General features: G+C 44.0%; 1 protein-coding gene across 3 annotated transcripts in view; it reads left to right on the top strand.

Moving 5' to 3' along the window:
* MKX (mohawk homeobox) overlaps window positions 1-22,064 on the top strand; it is a 76,460-nt gene that overhangs the window by 16,280 nt on the left and 38,116 nt on the right. Inside the window, exon 5 of one of the 3 annotated variants that reach the window (XM_060192357.1) lies at window positions 19,964-20,022. The exons of the other annotated variants lie outside the window; for them this stretch is intronic. Within the exon in view, the coding sequence (XP_060048340.1) occupies window positions 19,964-19,977 (14 nt within the window). The 3' untranslated portion in view covers window positions 19,978-20,022. Of the gene's footprint in view, window positions 1-19,963; window positions 20,023-22,064 lie in introns of those variants that run through there. 3 annotated transcript variants of the gene reach the window in all.

Here is a 22,064-nt window from a genome sequence, read left to right as displayed (position 1 = left end):
TAGGGGTTTGAACCTGGGGTCCTCATGCATAGCAGATGTGCCCTCTGGGTGAGCCAGCCCCCCCCCCCGCCCCATGAAGCAGAAATTATAATTCAAGATTTTCTTAAATACTATCAAAGTAGATACAAGCAAATGTTACTGATTTTACATTTTTCCTAAGATCTGGAATCTTTTTCAGTCTTAATGCTCTCCCAGTTGGGCTATTTAGGAGAGACCCCAATTTGGAGTCTTCTCCATCTTGCCCAGAACATAGTAGGCTCTCAATAAATATTAGTTAAAACTTTCCTGGGGGGCCAAGCAGTGATGCACTGGGTTAAGTGCACATAGTTTGAAGCATAAGGATCCCAGTTTGAGCCCCGGCTCCCCACCTGCAGGGGATTGCTTCACAAGTGGTGAAGCAGGTCTGTGTCTCTCTGTCTCTCTCCTACTCTATCTCCCCCTTCCCTCTCAATTTCTCTCCTATACAAAAAAAAAAAAGATAAAGAAAAGAAAGAGAGAAAAATGGCCTTCAAGACCAGTAGATTCTGTAGTGCTGGCACTAAGCCCCAGAGGTAACTTGCAGGCAAAAAAAAAAAAAAAAAAACACCAAACAAACAAAAAAACCTTTCCTGAGAGAAGCAATTAATAAGAATTACTTTTTTATTGTCTAGGACAGAGAGAATTGAAAGGGGAGGGAGAGATAGGAAGAGAGAGAGAAAGACTTGTAGATCTGCTTCACTGCTTGTGAAGCTTCCCCTCTGCAGGTTGAGGACCAGGGGCTTGTAACCAGTTCCTTGTGCGTGTAATGTGTATGTTCTACCAGCTGCACTACCACCTATCCCCTAATTAGAATTATTAAGATCTGGGAGTCGGGCGGTTGTGCAGCAGGTTAAGTGCAGGTGGTACAAAGCACAAGCCCCCGGCTCCCCCCCCCCCCGCAGGGGAGTCGCTTCATAGGCGGTGAAGCAGGTCTGCAGGTGTCTATCTTTCTCTCCCCCTCTCTGTCTTCCCCTCCTCTCTCCATTTCTCTCTGTCCTATCCAACAATGATGACACCAATAACGACAACAATAAAACAACAAGGGCAACAAAAGGGAATGAATAAATAAATAAATAAATTTTTTTTTTTTAAATTCAAGGGTGGGGATAGATAGCATAATGGTTATGTAGAGACTTTCATGCTTGAGGCTCCAGAGTCCTAGGTCCAATCTCCTGTACCACCATAAGCCATAGCTGAGCAGTGCTCTGGTAAAAAAAAAAAAAAGAAAGAAAGAAAGAAAGAAAGAAAGAAAGAAAGAAAGAAAGAAAGAAAGAAAGAAAGAAAGAACATTTCACTGTCCAGTGCCATCTGTTGAGTCAAGCCATCTAGAGTAATAAAACATTGTATTCTTAATCACATTAGGCTAACAGATAACTTTTGGATAGTTGATGGATTCTATTTTCATAGCAGACTGACCTCTAGCCCATAGATGGATCTGTTTCCTGAGATGCCAGGACAGGGACTCGAGCCATAGTATCTCCCCCATCGGCTGTTGAATCAGTGCCCTTTGTCTCCAGATGGTGCCTACCATCTGTGCCACCCGGCAGAGCGAGTCCTCACTGGAACCCTTCCTGTCTTGGACTGGCATTTGATTTCCCCTTAGAGCCACACCTGTTAAACATCTTCTTAGCAAATGAGAAGAGAAGACATCACTAAGAAGGGTACCCATGAGGGTAAAATTAGGCAGAACAGGAACTGCAAGGTGTGGATCACACCTTATGTTTTGCTTGCCTTGAGCACATGTATGTCCCTATTATGTTATTTCTTTCTGTAACTCACAAATGTTTAACTTGCCATCTTGTTAAACTATGTAAATTCCCTCTTATGTATACACACCTGGTGTAGCAAAAAAAAACATGGAAGTGGTGGCCTGGGAGGTGGTGGTCCAGTAGCTAGAGTGCCAGACCTATATACACAAGGCCGTGAGTTCAATCCTTGGCATCACATATGCCAGCACGATGCTCTGGTTCCTTCACTCCTTTTGTTGTTTTCGCCGGGTTATGTTGTTTTCGCCGGGCTGGCTTCACCAGCGGGTAACAGACGACCAGGGACTCATGAGATACTGTAGGCAGTATCTCTTTATTCATGCAGGATGCAGCACAATCTAAGACGAGCTAAGTTAAACTCAAAGTACAGTACTCTAAAACTCACAATGCTGTCTTTATATATACTTGCCAAGTAAGGTGGAAACAGGATGTGACATAGAGAGGGTGGAGAGAAAAGTGACTGGTGAAAATCAGAGTGTGACAAAGAGGGGGCAGATTAGGCGAGAATCCTATCACTGAACCACAAATGCCCTGGAGGGAGGGTGGAACTTGTTAACAGTGGTTATGTAAATAGAATGAAGTGGTTATGTAAATAGAATAGTGTTAATCAGGGGGGATTTAAACCAAATGAAACAGAAGGAGTCTCATGCATACCAACACCTTTGATCTCAATAAATAAATATATATTTGAAAAATACATAAGTGGGGAGCTGAATGGTGGTTCACCCCATAGAGTACACACATTAACATGTACATGGACTCAAGTTCAAGGCCCTGGCCCCCACCTGCAAAGGGGAAGCTTCACAAGTAGCAAAGACCTCTCTCCTCTCTCTTTCCCGCTCTCCCTCTCTCCCCCTCCCTTATCTCCCTCCCTCCTTACAAAAAATAAAGCCCACCAGCAACAGTGGATTCTTTGTACAGGTACCAAGCCCCAGCAATAACCCTGGTGACCATAAATGAACACACACACACACACACACACACACACACACACACACACACACACACACGATTGAGGTGAATATCTCTGGAGATCTTAGTGGCTGGTATGTAGTTCAACTGGTAGAACACAGGACTTTCATGCCCAAAGCTCCCATTCTGATCCCTAGCACCACATGTACAGGAATGGTGCTCTGACTTGCTCTATCTATCTTCCTCACTAATATAACTAATGTTTTTTTTTAAAAAAAGTCTTTTTGAAAAATTGAGATTTTGACCAAAAGTAAAAAAAAAAATCAGTCATATATTTACATCTTCCAAGGACTGTTTGGGGGGTAATGCCCACTTGAGTAACTTGTCACCACTGGCGTGAATGAGAAAACTAGGGATTTTATCAGCAGTTCTTGAAAGAAGAGGAACTAGAAGTAGGGATGATGACTTTCTGATAGCCTTTTGAAAATAAATCTTTCCTGCTTACTTGCCTCAAAGCAATAATCTTTATGATGAAATTTAGAGGAGTTCTGAACTCGAGGTAGCCACAGGATTGCTATGAAATTATTAAAACTTAGACATTATTCTGACCATTTAAGTAGTTATCACAAGGAGGACAAAATGCTTTCACATAGCTACTTTATGAAATTCAAGAAACGGTCTTTTAAAACATTTTTATTTAATTTTTTGGCCCCAGGGTTATCTCTGGGGCTTGGTGCATGTCCTGTGAATCTGCTGCTGTTAGAGGCCATTTTTTCCATTTTATTAGATAGGACAGAGAGAAATTGAGAGAGGAAGGGAGATAGACACCTGCAGATCTGCTTAACTGCTTGAGAGGTGACCCCCTGCAGGTGGGGAGCCGGGTGCTGGACCCGGGATCCTTACATGGGTCCTTGCGCTTCATACTATGTGCGCTTTACCCAGTGCACCATTGCCCAACCCTCTAAAACTAAGCATTCTTTACAGACTCACTTGCTAAGTGAGTGTCCCACCTCCTACTAAAAATGGGGAGATTAATGGGCAACAAAAGTGGAGGGAGGAAGCAAACACTGATGTGAGCAATTTGCTGTCTCCTTCAGTAACTGCTTGTTTATTCTCATGTTTGTTATTTATTTTTTTATATTTTTTAATTTTCCCTTTTGTTGCCCTTGTTTTTTTATTGTTGTTGTAGTCCTTGTTGTTATTGATGTCGTCATTGTTGGACAGGACAGAGAGAAGTGGAGAGAGGAGGGGAGGACAGAGAGGGAGAGAGAAAGACAGACACCTGCAGACCTGCTTCACCACCTGTGAAGCGACTCCCCTGCAGGTGGGGAGCCGGGGGCTGGAACCCGAATCCTTACGCCGGTCCTTGCGCTTTGCGCCATGTTGCGCTTAACCTGCTGCGCTACAGCCCGACTCCCTCATGTTTGTTGTTTCGTATCACCTGAGAGCCTGAAGACTTGAGAATGTAGCTCTTGGCACTTACAACAAGCGTGGCCCGCAAACAGACCGTGTGGCAGCTTAGTTTCAGAGTACGTATACATGTATATTTGGGAACGATGCTTGATCCTGGTAGTTTTTGTCCTGTTGGCATTCTGTTACCTCCATGTGGCACCTAATAATGATTGCAGACTGCTCTCATGTCGGGCCGAACGTAGACAGGGCGCTCTCTGAAAGGGAACTGCATTCTCTCTTCTTTCTTGTTGATGCTCAGTTGCCTTTGGTGTATTGACAGCTCCTTAAGGTCCTGAAATGGTGTTTTCTTCATTTTTATGGTCTCTTCCCCCACTGCTTTATACAGTCTTTCACGTATTTGCCCCGAATCTCCTTCCCAATGAATGCGTTAGTGTTTTAATGATTCAGTGTGTCTGCTGCTTAAGTCAAACAGCACAGGTACACATCTCATCTGTGTGAACACGATAAGAGAAAGAATGTGGCCCGAGTACATTTGAATGGGTGAACAAAAAGGAAACTGCAGATGAGCTGAATTCAGAGGGAAGTAGCTGAGCAGAATTAAGCTCTGCCGACGAGGTGTTTAAGAGATTTAAAATCAAAACTTAGAAAGTATAAAATGAAACTAGACTGATTTTCAAGTAAGAAAAGTAACTTTCGGGAGAATGCAAGCTTGACTAAGTGACCGGGCTTAACTAGTTTGAAGAAAATAGCTCACAGACTGAAATGTAAGGCCGCCATACAAAAGCAAATGAGCTTTTCTGAATTTAACTTCACACATGTAGTCATACTTATCACCCATCCCCACCATGTAGATGGATCTTAAGAAAGTTAAATTTATATAAATGATAGAAAGACCGCAAGCTTCCAAAGTTCAAAAGCGCAAGAATCCTGGAGTGGAAGAAAGCATATTTATCCTGAGTAAAAATTCTGTCACATCAACAAGATATGTAAATATATATAAACTTCTAGTTCTTCTGCCACCTTCTCAGGGTTAACATCATGATTAAAACTTTTAAAGCGCTGCTATTTTTAATAATACAGTTAGAGAGAGTGGGTATAGAAATTTCACATTTTATCTCTCTGTGTATAAGAATAAAAGCCCCCATATGTCCCTGTTAAAAATGAATTCACCCATAGACTTTCTGGATTCTGAAGAGGCGTTTTGCTCTATTTTTGCATGGCTGGTGGTTGATTCAATCAGCTGGGATGGATTTTTTTTTTTTGATAGACTCTGCATTTCAGACTTGCTGGAGTGTTTATTTGCATCCTGCTGCAGTTTCACAGAAGTGCTTGTTCATGTCTCTATATTTAAGACTGTGTCAGTATTTCCATTAAGAGACTTTTTTTTTTCATTCCCTAGGGCTTCTAACTAAGTCATAAAAATTCAAGCCAAACTAAAAGCTGGTATTTTAAAAGGGCCTTGCCCCTCCCCTTCTATGTATAAGGAACATAAGTCTAAGTGTGTAACTCCCATTAATACTTCGTTTGGTTAGGTCTGTAAACTATTTTCACACCAACAAGACCAGTTGAGAACCACTGATACCTCTCAAAAAAGTACGCCCCCCAGAGGCAAGAAATGTTTTTTTTTTAAGCTGATAAAGTTTTGCCCACAGAGGCAAAAAATGGCCGGCCCCCTCAGGCCTTCCCTTGGCAGCACACTGGTTCTTGTTACTTGCTTACATGTTTCTCCATGTTTGTGCCAGTTTCTTTTTTAAAAATGCCTGTATGATATATGTTTTTGTTCACCCCACACCCTTGATACTATAGTCATTTAGTTAAAAAGAAAAGGGGGAATTGTTGTATGCTTTACATTGGGTTCTAGTTCTCCCCCACCAAGAGAATTGGATCAGTCCAGTTAGTTTCTCGGGCCTACTTGGCCCCGCCCCGAGGAACCCCGCCTGAGTTAGAGAGTTACACAGCTAGAGAGTTGAAGAGTGCCAGAGTTTCAGAGTTCGAGAGTAAGAGAGGGTTCCTGAGTTCCAGAGTAAGAGAGAGTGCTTGCGCCGCCACAAAGAGACAGCAGAGTTCTGTTTGGTGATTAGTTTGTCTTAGTTTATGAATCGTTGTTCCTGAATAAAGAAATACAGCTTCCCTGCCCAGCCGTATGTCTCTGGTCGTCTCTGTTACCCGCCCGTGAAGCTAGCCCGGCCAGCTAGAGCCTCCGAATTTTTAACAACAGTTTGGTTAGGTCTGTAAACTATTTTCACACCAACAAGACCAGTTGAGAACCACTGATACCTCTCTGGCCTAGGACCAAGTTGGATGTCAAAGTTTTTACCGTCTGTGAACATAACAAGGCTTTCTCATTAGTGAACATGGAAGTAGTCTTTCTCTCTTCCTTCCTTTATTTCTTCCATTCTTTCTTTCTTTCTTTCTGGTTACTTGCAGTGACTTTTTCCTTTCTGCCTCCTGAATTTGTTTCTAAAATTAAACAGGTAATTTTCTGTGTCAAAACCTGTCTTGTTGATGTGACAGAATTTTTACTCAGGATAAATATGCTTTCTTTTACTCCAGGATTCTGGTACTTTTAAACTTTGGAAGCTTGTGGTCTTTTTATCACTGTTATTATTATTGGAAATTATATCACTTATAGTTGTATGTTTTGGAGAAGCAGAAAATAAGAGTTTTGTTCACTCTGCCCAAATTCTTTTATAAAATTCGAGGTTGTTTGGTTTGGTTTGGTTTGTTTTCATTTTCTCTTTAAGGGATAGCTGCGTGGTGAGTGTTTTCTCTCTTTTCTTTCTGGCTGTGCTGTTTCTACTTTTCCCATTTTCTTTGTCCTGAAGAGGGGAAATAGTTATGGACTTCTACAAATTCAGCAATAAATTTAAAGGATTGTCAGTTTTAATCCCTCGTTTTGCAGATTAGGAAATTGCTCCAGGCTTTAGTCTGGGCATTGAAATGGATCCTTATTTGGCTATGAATTGCTTAATTGTTTGGGGACAGGACCTTAATCCTCTGGCCCAGTAGCTAATTGCTCTCTTTACTTAAAAAATATTTAAATTGTTAATGCAGAGCTTCTGAGAACCTAAACTAGGTTTGAGACCATTTTTCAGACTTTTTCTTTCAAAGGTTGCCACGGAAAGACCTGTACACATGTTGCTAGGTTGCAGACTACAGTAGATTACAGATCCCTATATTATCCCTATATTAATACTGCTTTGAAATTCTGGGGTAGATAGGTGTGTAGGGGTGTGTAGGGTGTGTGTGTGTGTGTGTGTGTGTGTGTGTGTGTGTGTGTGTGAGTGTGAAGCTTCCCCCTTATATGTTGCTCCTGTGTGGTGGCCCCAGGCTGTGTGGAGGAGGAGGGGGAGGAGGAAAGTGGTGGCAGCATAGGTAATAGAAATTGAACATCACTAAGGAAGCAGATGGACTTTGAAAATGATTTGTGCCGTGCCCACTTCTGCCTTGTGTGTACCTGGGCTTGGGGAATGATTACCTGCAGTGTGTCAAGGGGAACAAAAAGCCTTAACTGCTAATAGCCACCCAAGGTGGGGTTATAGTGTTAAGTGGTATCATCACTTCTTTACCAGTTTGGGGGCTTCCCAGTCAGTAAAGTGAGTCATGAACTTAGGCCTCTTGCGTTTCCTCAGCTGGGTATAGGATGAATCTCAGATCTGAGCGTTGTGGTGCTGGCACTGTAACCAGAGTGCCCTCGACTGTTGTGCACAAAAACATCTGTCTCTGATCAGGCTGCATTTAAGAGAACACTTTTAAAAATATCTTAGCTGTTATTTGTTTATTATCCTCTCCCTTATTATCTCCCCTACCCCCCGCCAGGGCCTCTTACACCGGAGTGATTAGACAGCTCCTAGTGGACTTATGTTTTTTTACGTTCCTTCCAACAGCATAGAAGAAAATAGAGGGAAGCAGAGAGAGACGGAAAGGTACCACAGCACCACTCGCTTGTCTGTGAAGCTTCCCCCTGATACATTGCTCCTGTGTGGTGGCCCTAGGCTTGAACCCAGGTCCCCTTGAAGAGTCGAGTGTGAGCTTTACCAAGCAAACTGTTGCCCAGACCCAATTATTACTACTCTTTTAAAAATGATCTTATTAGTAGTAATTTAACAGTAGTTTACAAAATGTTAAGGATTTCAATTTTGCACCCTCTCCCAAAGTCCCTTCTCCTCTCCCCCTTCCCTCTGATCACCACCAGAGTTTTCACAAAGTCTAAGAGGCAGTTTGACTGCTATTATTAATATTACTACTACTGCTGTACTAGTACAGGCTAGCCTGGTTTGTTATAGTTGTCTGTATTCCACGTATAAGCAGAACTACCCAGTAGCTGTCTTTTACTTAGCATAATCAATCACCTTTGGTCCCATCTACTTTGTTCTGAAAGTTACAATTGCCTTTAAAATTTTTTTTTCTGTGTTTAGACCACTATTGAAGACATGAGTAGTTGTATTCTTCTTCTACTTCTCCTCCTCCTCCTTCTTTTAACATTTAACATACTTTGTTTGTTTAATGAAAGAGGGAGATGCAGAGAGACACTGCTCAGCTCTGGCTCATAGTGGTATGGGGGACTGAACCTGGGACTTGAAGCCTCAGGCATGAGAATCTTTTTGCAGAACCATTATGCTGTCTCCCCCACCCACAATTGTATTTTTAACTGCACAGTAGTATTCTACTAAAAATGTATCCCATAGCTTCTTGACTCAGTCATCTTGTCGGTGGGTATTTAGGCTGCATCCACAGTTTGGCTGTGGTCAGTAGTGCAGCTGTGGTCATAGGGGTGTAACTTCTGTGTGAGTGCTTCCATGTCCTTTTTGGATATATGCCTAGAATGGGCATTGCTGGATCATAAGATATTTCCATTTTTATTAGAGCAAACCAAATCAAATAGTAATTTTGAAAGGGATATTATGGTGATGTAAAATGGAAACATAAGGAATTCACATGAAAAGGAAACTTGTAAGCGTGCTGAACGGTGGTCTGAACCAACCGTGCGGAAGAGACAGTTTGCTCTTGTAAGTTCTTACCTAGCTGCCTATATATTTAAACTTTAGAACTGGTAGTTCCCTTGATCGAGCCAGACTTAGATGATGGTGGACAGAGTGCTCAGCATGGCAGAGACATTTCGAGCAAGAATGCCCTGTCCTGCCAAGACTGTCATTAGGACACTAAAATGTACCCTTTTGCTCAGGGCCAAAATGCAGTTTCTCCGTCCAGTCTCTGCACTGATTTAGACAGCAGATGCCTGAAAGGCAAAGTGGTATTTAGGATCATTTGTCACATGGCTTCAGGGCAAGAGGATGGCTCTCTGGCAAGAGTGAGAATTCCTTCAATGTTACTGGGGCTTCCATTTCTCATTGTGAAATCCCCGGCCAGAGTTCACGTCTCGCTCAGTGCCTTTGCCCGTGATGTCTTTGTCCCGCACGAAACTGAGCGCTGGGGATGCTGTGACTGCTCGAACATCCACACAGCCGTGTTCCTTGCCAAGCTGAGCTTGAGCTGGGCGCTGTGGCTGTTTCGCAGTTCTTAAGAGTTGTCTTGGTGGCATTTATTCTTGCCGCATGTGCTTTCCTCCTCGTGATTCTTTCTGAACTGCTGAATCCATCCATGTGGATCAGGGGAGTTTCTTCAAGGCCTTGTCAGCAGCGCCCTTGGTCTCGTTTTCGTTTTTATGGTGTCTCCTGGGTTCCTTTACTTTAGACCTTTTCAGAAATATGGTGTCCATTCAGATTTACACATAACCCTGGGGGGGACTCAGGTTTATCTAACGTGTGATATATTTTCTTTCAAAAGATTTTTCCCCCTGGAAACCTGCTTTTAAATGTATACACATAAATCATCTGGAATAGTAATTCTCAACTATCTTGAAAGGTATTTGAAAACCAGTTCACGGTTACTATGACTGAAGCAGTAAAACTTAGTTTATAGTTACAGTAACTTTCTCCTCATTAGCAAAATATAAAAAGAGCTCAACTTCGTGATTTCATGGCATATTACCAACATCAAAATACCATTCCTGGTAACACCCCCCCACACACACACACACACCCTCTAAAGAGTGAATGGGAACGAGGAGGATTATGAGGGCCAGTCAGTCATCTGTGTATGTGCTCTTTGGCCTCAGTCTGTCTCGGGTGCATTAATGAAAATGATGGGAGGGGACGAGGCAGTCGCACAGCGGGTTAAGTGCACATGGTGCTAAGCACAAGGACCTGTGCAAGAATCCTGGTTTGAGCCCCCGGCTCCCCACCTGCAGGGGAGTCGCTTCACAGGCGGTGAAGCAGGTCTGCAGGTGTCTATCTTTCTCCCTCTCTGTCTTCGCCTCCTCTCTCGATTTCTCTCTGTCCTATCCAACAACAACAAAAATGGAAAAAAAAAATGGCCTCCAGGAGCAGTGGATTTGTAGGCAGGCACTGAGCTCCAGCCATAACCCTGGAGGCAAAAAAAAAAAAAAAAAAAAAAAAGATAGCATAAAAGTCTGGATAGAAACTTGGTGAAAGCAATTCAAGTTTAATATAATCTATTTCCTGCTGCTTCACCGGAGCCAGGACACGGCTCCCCAAGCAGAGCGCATCCTTCACGCTGAGCCGGGATGCTGGTTTGAGCCCCTGGCCACTGCCTGGAAGCCCCAGCATAGAGGAAGCTTCAGGCAGTGTGGGGCACTGTTGTGTCTCTCCATGTCTCCCCCTTTGTCTTTTACTTTTTATATCTGTAAATTGTATTTAGTTATTTTAACTTGGCAGGACAGAGAAAATGAGAGGGGATGAGAGGTGGGGGAAAGAGAGAGACCAGTAGCACTGCTTCAGTGCTCCTGTAGCCTCCCGGGCAGGTGGGAGCGAGTAGGGAGGGGCCTGAGCATGTTAATGTGTGCCCTCCACTGGGTATGACCATCTTTTATGTTTGTTTGTTTGTTTGTTTTTTCTCCAGGGTTATCCCTGGGGCTGGGTGCCTACACTATGAATCCACTGCTCCTAAAGGCTTTTTTCCCATTTTGTTGCCCTGGTTGTTTTTGTTGCCACTGATGTTGGACAGGACAGAGAGAAATCGAAAGAGGAAGGGAAGACGGGAGGGGGGGGAAGAAAGACACCAGGAGACCTGCTTCACCGCTTGTGAAGCAACGCCCCCCTCCCCGCGCAGGTGGGGAGCCTGGGGGGGGGCTCAAACCAGGATCTTTACACTGGTCCTTGCCCTTTGTACCATGTGCACTTAACCCTCTGGCTACCTACCACCCGACCCTCTTTTTTCTTTTTTTTAAAGATAACTTTGCAGGGCCCCAATTTTCACTCACTCAGGCTCCTTACCTGACCTGAAGTTACCCACTGGTCAGTTAGACCACAAGAAGTTACACCATAAAGAGAACAGAAGGCATCATTTTAGAAACCAGCTGTAGCTGCCAGCAGTTGAGTGTGTTCTAAGATAGCTGCTTTTACTAACCAGGCTGCTGAAGCTGCAAAATGAAGACTTGTGATAAGGTTATACCTTATTCCTCTGATGATATGAAATGCTGTGAATGCATAGGGCGAGGAGGACACCCACAGCTTACGGAAAACCCAGGTGAAATGCGTGCAATATCATCTGTTAGAAACAGCATTTAGCTTCTGGGCAAAGGACAAGAATATCCCAGTGGAGCTCTGGGGAACAAGGCAACGGTGCGCCCCCTGGTGGCAGACAGAGGACTCTCCTCTGGGAGGGTGCTGAGTGGGAGGGCAGATTAGGAGAGTCAGGTGGGAGAGGGTGAAATCTGTCAGTTAACGTTATGTCTGCGTCATTTTATAAACAACTAGACTGAGGTTATAATAGTAATAATAACAATAATACCTTTGGGCCCGGGTTGATAAATCAGTCAGTATTTGCAGGGCTGAGTCCTCAGAGGTGATCGGTGCCCCATTCTCACACAAGTAAGTGTATCTTCAAAAATATTGAGGAAAACCTCTTGAAAATTTCTACTCATTTTATTGTCTGAAAGTTCTGTATTAATACTCATTATCTGTCTTCATTTTCCTCTTTTGTAAATTGTATGAAATAGGGGGCCGGGAGGTGGTACACCTGGTTAAGCACACATATCATCTTGCATAAGGATCAGGGTTCAAGTCCCCACTCCCCACCTGCAGGGAGGATGCTCGAAGAGCAATGAAGCAGGTCTGCAAGTGTCTTTCTCCCTCTCAATTTCTCTCTGTTCTGTCAAAAATAAAATAAATAAAATAAAATGGAGAGAAAGAAGAAGAAGAGGAGGAGGAGGAGGAAGAAGAAATGGCCACCAGGAGCCATGGATACTTAATGCCCAGTGATAACCCTGGAGGCTAAGCAAAAAGAACCAAACTGTATGAAATAATGATCTGAGTTCTCTCTTTTCCCCAAACCAGTAGTCAGATATTTCCACACAATTTAGTGAATGCTCCCATCTTTTTAAAATTTTACTTATTTAGAAGAGAGAGAACAGAGTATCACTCTAGCACATGCAGTGCCAAGGATCAAATGGGGGACCTTTTGCTGGAGAGTTCAAAACTACATTCATGGGGCTACCTCCCCGGGTTGCTTGGGTACCCTTTTCTAAATGCTAATGCATTCATCCCATCAAATTAAAAAATACCCCTAGGTCAGCACCACACTGTCCTTCCGGCTGTGTGTTACTATGTATTGATATAAGGCAAGATGTGCTGGCTTTCAACTGTTCTAAAATGTTCTCTTAGTGCTTGGATATACTTTACCAGTTGATTTAGAAATAGATTTGGCAGCTAGCTTGAGATTGCATTCAGTTTATATATTAATTTGGAGAATATTCTTATCTTTATTATATCAAGCCTTCCCATGACACGGCATATTTCTGTATTCTGATAATCTCTCATGATATTGAATATGTTTTTATAATTTATACAGCATTTGCCTATCTTTTGCTAATTATTCTATATTGTTGCTTCTGTTACATATTACTTCTACTTGCTCTAAGTTATTGAAATACTTTAATGTAGATTTTCAGGACATATATGTATTTTCTTTTTCTGAGATGGTTTTTGAAAATTGTAAATTGTATGAAATAGGGGGCCGGGAGGTGGTACACCTGGTTAAGCACACATATCATCTTGCATAAGGATCAGGGTTCAAGTCCCCACTCCCCACCTGCAGGGAGGATGCTCGAAGAGCAATGAAGCAGGTCTGCAAGTGTCTTTCTCCCTCTCAATTTCTCTCTGTTCTGTCAAAAATAAAATAAATAAAATAAAATGGAGAGAAAGAAGAAGAAGAGGAGGAAAAAAAAAAAGTTTCACTTTTTGAAAAACTCATATAGCAAGACACAAAGAGAGTACAACAAAGAAATCTCACAGCACCAGAACTTCCTCAGGTGCTGTCCCACCTCCTTCCTGTGTGGTTCCAGGATTTGAGCCTGGGATGTGTGTATGGAAGGGGTCCTCATACCCTGAATGATCTGTCAACCCAGTTGAGTTTTCAAAGTACACCCAAAGACATAACCTTCACATAGTACATTCTATACAGTCTCCTCCTCCCTCTCCCCTTCCCCCCTCTCTCCTGGTGTTTCATTGGCCATGTTGAACAATAGTGACAAGGGCAGGCTGTACAGGGACTTGCTCTGCTCTCCCCAGTGAGCATAATGTGTGCAGAAAATTACTTGTATGGGCATTTTACATTTACATTCCTAGATTATTTACCAAGAAACTCTTCTAATCACACAGAGCTAAATAGCCTGTAGCACTTCTGAGGTGGGATTTCCTAGACTTTTAAGACCCTCATTGAGTTTATACAGAGTGAATTCCCTAGTGTCTACCTGGCCTTGAATTCTTGGGGAAACCTATATTCCCTCAGGATATGTTACTCTCTGGAAATATTTCTGGATTCAGTTTACCCACATTTTTTTCTAATAATTTTTTATCAAAACCCTCACATGAGATTTGTCTACAACTCTTCCCCCCACCCTATGCTCCCCCTGCTCAACTTTAATATGAGAGGTAATGCTGAGCTTGTGAAATTAGCTGAACAAATATGTCATCTTTTATTCCTAATTGGAAAAATGTGACTAGAGTGGGGGTATTGGCTGTTTCTGATCATTGGGAGCTTTCCAGGAAGCCACTGCGACGTGATTTTGCACCTAGAAATCCTTGGTTCTTGGTCATCCCTCAACGCTTCTTGCCCTTCCTTCTCAGCTTTCCCTTCCAGATGGCTCACTCATGAACAGAGACAGAGAGAACATCAAACACTGCTTTCACCATCCATGGAGCTCCACTTGTCTTCTATCTGATGTTCTTGTGTGGTGTTGGGAATCGATCCCAGGACCTCATACACAAGGCAGGTGCCCTCCTGCTGAGCCATCTCCCTCAGTCCCCGATCCGCTCTGCCAGTCAGTCTTTCTACTGAAAATAGTCTGTTAGTTTTCAAATCTTAATCTCGTTTTCCAAGAACACCACCACCACTTTTTTCAACAGCAGCCCTGACCTCCCTAGAGATGAGTTAGTCACCTGATTCTCTCCCCTGCCCCTGTTAACATCTTCGGTTTCTTTTCTTGAAGCCCTCAGTAGTCTGGCCCCGTGACCTGTCTAAGGAGTATTATTTATTTTAAAAAGGAGACATTTACCAAACCCTAGGATAGGAGGGGTACAACTCCACACCATTCCCACCACCAGTACTCCATATCCCATCCCCTCTCCTGATAGCTTTCCCATTCTCCATCCCTCTGGCAGTATGGACCCAGGGTCAGTGTGGGGTGCAGAAGGTGGAAGGTCTGGCTTCTGTAATTGCTTCCCCACTGAACATGGGCGTTGACAGGTCGATCCATACTCCCAGCCTGTCTCTCTCTCTTTCCCTAGTGGGGAAGGGCTCTGGGGAAGTGGAGCTCCAAAGCACATTCTCTTAAAGGAGAAAGTGATACCGACTTTGTGAATGAACAGAGCACAAAAGATGTTTCTGAGGGTCCTCACGGGGGGCAGAGGGGGATTTGCACACATTCAAAATCACACAGATTCTGAATAGCAAAGGAGTCACAGATACAGAGTAATTGTGTGCCGAGTAGAGCATGGAAACTCCTGGAAAATTCCTGATGTTTGTCATGCACATAAACAGTATGATGAGTAAAACCTTCCGAACTACAGTGCTTAAAGAGAGCTAAATATAAGTGAGCTCGATTTTTTTAAAAGCCTGTAATTATGCTAATATGAAATAGTGCACTTGGCAGTTTTGCACCTAATATACTGTACTGTGGAAATGTGATTAGAAGTCAGTGACTACAGTTTCACTGTGTCGTGAAGCCTGTGGTAGGGCATGCTGCACGGACATTCTTTTCGTCTTTCCAGTGGAAAACTTACGTCCTTTGTTTGAGTGAGTATTGCTGGGAATTTTTAAGTAAAAACAAGGAGCTAAGAATTCCATTCCTTTTTGCCAATCCTTTCTCCAAACCAAATTATCAATTAATGGAGCATAAAATAATCATATGCCTCGTGTTGTTTTCTTACCCTCTCGAACTTGGATCACTTTTAATAAGTCTTGGCTTGTGCTACCAGTGTAGTTAATTAAAGTTAGACAGCAGCCTAAAGAGATATCAGGGGAAGGAAAGGGTTATCACATTTCACAGACATTATAGCCATGAAGTGCTCATTAAGATGTGTGGGTCAGCAAGATGGCCCAGCCTGGAGGTGCCTGCTTGATCATGTCCCCAGGTTCCAGCACAGCCCCCACCAGGACCAAGGAAGCTTTGTTGCTGGTATGTCTTTCCTTCTCTGTCCTTTCTCTGGAAAAATCCACCCAGAGTACTGAAGCCTCAGTGATGGCAAATAAATAAATATAAACAAAATATGCATATTTGAGAGGCCAAGGAGGTGCAAAGTGGTAGCACACAGGACTCTTTATGTGAGAGGCTACAGGTTCAATCCCCAGCATCGCCAATAGCCAGAATTAAGCAGTGCGCTGGTAGGAGAGAGACAGAGAGAGAGAGGGGGGGGGGGCACTGCCTGTCCCTTTAGTGTCTCATTTAGCATATGTAATTCATTTTGAAAAAATGTCTAAATATCTTTGCCTTCTCTGTTTCTCTTTCTCCTCCCTCCCACCTTTCTTTCTTTCCTCCTTTCTTTCTTTTTCTTCCTTCTTTCCTTCCTCCTTTCTCTCTCTCTCTCTCTCTCTCTCTCTCTCTCTCTTTTGCCTACAGGGTTATTGCTGGGGCTCAGTGCCTACACCATGAATCCACTGCTCCTGGAGGCCATCTCCCTCCCTTTTATATTTATTTATTTTCCCTTTTGTTGCCCTTGTTGTTTAACATTGTTGTGGTTATTGATGTCGTTGTTGTTGGATAGGACAGAGAGAAATGGAGAGAGGAGGGGAAGACAGAGAGGGGGAGAGAAAGACAGACACCTGCAGACCTGCTTCACCGCCTGTGAAATAATTCCCCTGCAGGTGGGGAGCCGGGGGCTCAAACCGGGATCCTTATGCCATTCCTTGTGCTTTGCGCCATGTGTGCTTAACCCGCTGAGCTACCACCCGACCCCCGTCCCTCTCTTTATCTCTCTATTCCTTCCTTCCTTCCTTCTTTCCTTCTTCCCTCTCTCTCTCTCTCTCTCTCTCTCTCCCTCTCCCTCCCTCCCTCCTTCTCCTTTCTACCTTCTGACAGCAAAAAAAAAAAAAAAAAAAAAAGTGTGCCATCTTGGTTTAGGGCTTATCTGTCAAGATTCTCCATATTTCAGTCAGTGGTAGCTAAGTCGACCAGATAGTGGATTCATTCGATTATCTTCAGTGTTGCTCATCCAGTAATGAATTTGAAGCGGGATCACTGTGGGTCAGCCGACTAGCTCACTTGAATAGTGCGCTGTTTGGTGTATGCACAACCCACGTTCGAGCCCAGCTGTGGTGTCTCTGTGTCTCTCTCTCTGCCTCCTGCTCCTGTCTTACAATATCAACAGGGGTCACTGTCCCCAGTAACTCTCGTAGACCGGTATCCTCCTCTGTGAGACACACAGACATCTCCAGCGTGCTGTGCATGCGATGATTTCAGTGTTGCCTTGCTAGACACTCTGCCCCACTGGGTGGGTCTCTCTGGATTCTCTGAGGAGTGGCCTGGCACAGCCACTCGGATGAAGCCAAGGACTTGGCTTGTGATCAGTAGCCGATCTCCCTCAGGGGCAGACCTCGTTCTCAGCCAGCCATCACAGCGCCTCCCTGCACAGGGTCCTCCTGGAATAAGAGGGCTTGGAAGGGTTTTCCTTTCCGATGATCCCTTCCGTCCTCTGTACGAGATGTTGACAGACAGCAGATCCGGGCCCTTGGTCTAAGGAAATATTAAGTGAAGCCCCTGAGAGGAAGGAGGGCAGGACGGCCTGAGATCACGGCACTGACCTTGGCAGTGACCACCAGCTCTGCACTCCAGAGTCGAAGATGGAGTATGCTGATCTCTGATGAACTAGCTGGGACTCCAAACCCACAGCTGAGGTTGTCAGGCAGAGGGAAGTATGTGGGCTTGCGTGTGCGCCATGCCCAACAGTAGACCACTGGACAGTAGGCACATCTGAACCACCGGCTTGCTGGCAATTCTCTAGGTGAGGAGGCTGGCATGGCGTGACAAGCTTGTCTGCTCAGGGGCTCACCAGGCTTTGGTGTCAAAGTGAGGAGCACACTTGGCAGCTCTGAGGAAGAACCCAACCACAAAGCTCATGTAGACTGTTGGGCTGGTCCATTTCCTGTGGGTCATGGAGCTGAGGTCCCTGTTCCATGGCTTCTCGGCTTCTAACATTTCTCTGCATTCCTTTCTCCTTGTACCCTCCGTGTTCTCATCCTGGTACCAGACATGGAGCCCTGCTCCTGCTTGAATCTTTCTGCTTCCTCCTCTGCCCCCAATCAAGGAAAAGTTCTACATTTAAGGGCTCATGTGATGACACTGAGTTCTCTCAAATAATCCAGGGTAATCTCCCCTCATCTAAGGCCAACTGATTGGTGGTGGTAATTACACCGGCAAAGTGACTTCTAAGCAGATGCTCCGTAACAGATGTGTGTAAGACCAGCGGGGAGAGTCCTAGGGGCAGCGTTCTGCCCACCCCAGAGAGATCACTTAGGGGCATTTGGATAAGGTTTAGCCCGTTCAACCTCAAATGTTTAGACAACGAGCAGCATTGTTAGTGATCTTTTCATTATAGGGCATACAAAGCATGCTGCTTTAAGTGTTTTTGGCATAGACAGTCTGTAAACTGAGTAAACAAATCTTGTCTAAACAGGTTAATTTAGATTTACATAATTATTTACATATGTATGAAATACACACACACACAAGTATTCTCTTTACATGTTGAATTAACCTTGCTTTTCTCAATGGTATGTACATGTTATCTCATAACACAAGGCAGGCACCTTAACATGCAGACAAGCATCTGGTGACAGGCGCTTTCATTTCCAAGGTAGGTGACTCAATAGTTCTCAGTGGTGTGTGTGGTGGTAACAGCTGCCACTGGCTGTGTGCCTGGCATTGCCCTAACCTGCACGTGTGGTAACTCCACAATGAATGTGTAACCATCCTTATTCTAAAGATGAGAAAAGCAGATGGGAGTGGCGGAGTTGGCCTCTGTAAGCTGTTAAGCTACAGAACCAGGACTCAAACTCCAGATACGGTTGATTCTAAAACTCTTGACTTTTCTCCCTTCTCCTTCTCCTCCTCCTCCTCCTCCTCCTCCTCCTCCTCCTCCTCCTCCCCTCCTCCTCCCCCTCCTCCTCTTTCTCCTCAAACCTGGGGAAAGCAACAAAGATGGCAGTTTATTTTCAAGAGATCCTCCTCCTCTTTTTCTCCTCTTTTTTGGCTCATTTCGGCCTACCTTCAAACAACTCTTGTCTCCCGCTGTGCTTGGTCCCCAGCCCATATGCGCCTTCAGTGCTCCAGAGGTGATGGGGTTACCTGTGCCCTGATCACTCTGCACACAGGACAGCTGACACCAGTGAGGGGGTGAGAACAGCATGGTCAGACTAGTTTATACTCGGACAATGAAGGCAGTGATGGCAGGCAGCTATCGGGCTCTGAGCACGAGGCAGGCACTCTACACTCTTCATTCGGTATCCTGGACCGGGTACCATTATCAGCCCATTTGCCACGCTTATTATGAGAGCAGAATTTGTACGTATTTCAGCGACTGGGTCTGTGAGTACACTGTAGCCTCATTGGGCCAACCTTTTACTTTTCCCTTCTAGAAGAGTAAGATGAGCTTCGTGACTCCATCTTTTTTATGGGGGGATTAATTCTTTAGAGCAAATATAGTAGTTGGAACATGTGCAAAAATTCTCTGTTTTCAGTAAAACACTCTCACCCCCAGCCTAGGCCCTCCCCACCATCATGCACCAGGACCTGAAAGCTCCCCCCGCCCCAGAGTCCTTTACTTTGGTGCAATACACCAACTCCAATCCAAGTTCTGCTTTGGGTTTCCCTTCTGTTATTATTTCTCAGCTTCTGTCTGTGAGAGTGATCATCTCATATTCACTCTTCTCTCCTTGGATTATCTCGCTTAACATGATTCCTTCAAGCTCTGTCCAAGTTGAGGTGAAGAAGGTGAATTCACCATTTTTAATAGCTGAGTAGTATTCCATTGTGTATATGGACTACAACTTTCTCAACCACTCATCTGTTGTTGGACACCTGGGTGGCTTCCATGTTTTGGCTCTTATAAATTGTGCTGTTATGAACATAGATGTACACACATCTTTTGCGGTGGGTATGTTGTGTTCCTTGGGATATATCCCCAGGAGAGGAATTGTAGGGTCATAGGATAGGTCCATTGCTAGCCGTCTGAGAGTTCTCCAGACTGCTGTTAGTATTATCACTGGACTTTGGTGTCTGCTGGGCAAATTCACTGCTCCCAACAGTTATAAAAAACTATTCTTTTTTTGTTTGATAGGACTGAGAAAATGAAAAGGAAGATGGGAGTTGGAGAAGGAAAGAGAAAGACACCTGCAGCACTGCTTCATTGCTTGTGAAGCTTTTCCCCATCCCCAGGTGGGGACCTGGGGCCTTGAACCGAGGTCCTTGCACACAGTAGCATGTATACTCTACAGGGCACACCTCCACCAGACCTCACTGCGGGTCTTTGCTTCAGCGTCCTGGCATCTGAGGGTGGAGATGCTGTCACTAGGTTGGCACCTTCTCTCCGGGACAGAGCCATGGCATTCCACGCTTAGAAACCCTGAGAAGGAGCATAGAATGTCTTTGTTCAGGCGAGAGAGATTCCAGGACACGGAAGTGGCCCAGCAGAGGCAGCCTTCCCATGCAGTTCTGAGAGCTAGGAAGGTCAGACCTGTCAGAGCGAGGTAAACAGAACGAGAGCTAGTACACCTTGATTTTTTTCCAAATTGGGGTCATTAATAGTTTAAAGTAAATACAGTTGTTGATACATATATAAAATCTCTTAGTTTTCTGCTAAACACTGTCACCCCCAACCTAGGTCCCCTCCCCACCAGTGTCCTTTGCTTTGGTATAATACACTAAACCCAGTCCAAGTTCTGTTTTATGTTTCCTTTTATTTTCAAAATACTAAGTTTGCATTGAATCAGTTTTTTTTAACTCTTACTTTCTTTTCCCTTTTGTTGCCCTTGTTTATCGTTGTTGTTGTTATTGCTGTCATTGTTGTTGGATAGGACAGAGAGAAATGGAGAGAGGAGGGGAAGACAGAGAGGGGGAGAGAAAGACACCTGCAGACCTGCTTCACTGCTTGTGAAGCAACTCCCCTGCAGGTGGGGAGCCGGGGGCTCGAACCGGGATCGTTCTGCTGGTCCTTGCACTTTGCACCACATACACTTAACCCGCTGCGCTACACCCGACTCCCGCGTTGAATCAAATTTTAAGAACTTGATCATTTAAAATAATCCTCCAGTGTGCCCTTTTTGTTGTGTGACTAGTGTAGTTTTCAGTGTCTTTGTGTCTTAAGTGGTGATTCTAAGCTACTGGGTTTTTTTTTTTTTCTTCGACTTAAGGTTGACCAACCAGTATGAACTGGCTTTTATTAGACTTGTCATTGTGTCAGCAGGAATGTCTATTAAAATATTATATCCTGGTCATAAAATGTAACTGAAAGAAAGCACTGGAAACATAACACTGAGTAGATGAACTGTGACTCTCATAGTTTAGAAACCACAAAAATGTTGTCTTTACATGTGAGTGTGTGTGCTTGGTTTTTGATCTCCCTGCATTTCATGAAGACTGCTCCTTCAGGGAAATTTTTATTTATTTATTTTTAATTTCAAATATTTTCTCCAAAAGTGAGATTCAGTAGCATCCCTTACACGCACAAAAATAATAATAACAATAACATTCACTTTTAATCTCGAATTAAAGCCAAAGTTTTCTTTTCATTTTTACAATCTTGTCCTTGACCTAAAATGACATGGAACATTTTAAAACATGGCTCCAAGCTGCTGTCGATACATTTCATTTAAACCACAGCAACTGCAGTTCGGTTTTTCAGTGCCAGACAGACTACAAATCATAACTATGGCAGAAGTGACTGCAAAGTGGGAGGAATGCTGGAGTAGCAGCAAGGCTGGTTGTGTTTTTGAAGCTGTTCCTCCCACTGGACTCCGCTCATGAATGACTTAATCCCTGAGTAAGATTGAACGTCCTGCACAACTTTGACACACTCACCAACTGAGGAAATCAAAAATCACAAAAGCAAAAGTTGTAAAGGGAGGCCAGAACACAGTGGCGCTCCAAACGTCGGATGGATGATAAAAATATCCTTCCCGACCCAAAGCCACTGTTTATGGTGGCAAGACGAAGGGGTAATATCCATGATTAAATCGTAAAAATATTTTCACTAAGGTCATTTTTGTTCTTACTATTCTGGGTCAGCAAGCCTGGTGCCAGCTGAGGCCTAATAATACAGTGCGTCGCTGTAGAAGGGGGTCTGACATCTGCTATTTTCGTCTATCTTCATTATGACGCTGTGAGGTAAAAATAAGGATGATTATTCCCGCTTTCTTGCAGGGTGGGAGGGAGTGACCCTC

This window comes from Erinaceus europaeus, chromosome 6, assembly GCF_950295315.1.
Source record: "Erinaceus europaeus chromosome 6, mEriEur2.1, whole genome shotgun sequence".
In the NCBI taxonomy this organism is placed as follows: domain Eukaryota; kingdom Metazoa; phylum Chordata; class Mammalia; order Eulipotyphla; family Erinaceidae; genus Erinaceus; species Erinaceus europaeus.
The sequence above is the reverse complement of the archived record's forward strand: the minus strand, read 5'-3'. Positions and strand labels throughout refer to the sequence as shown.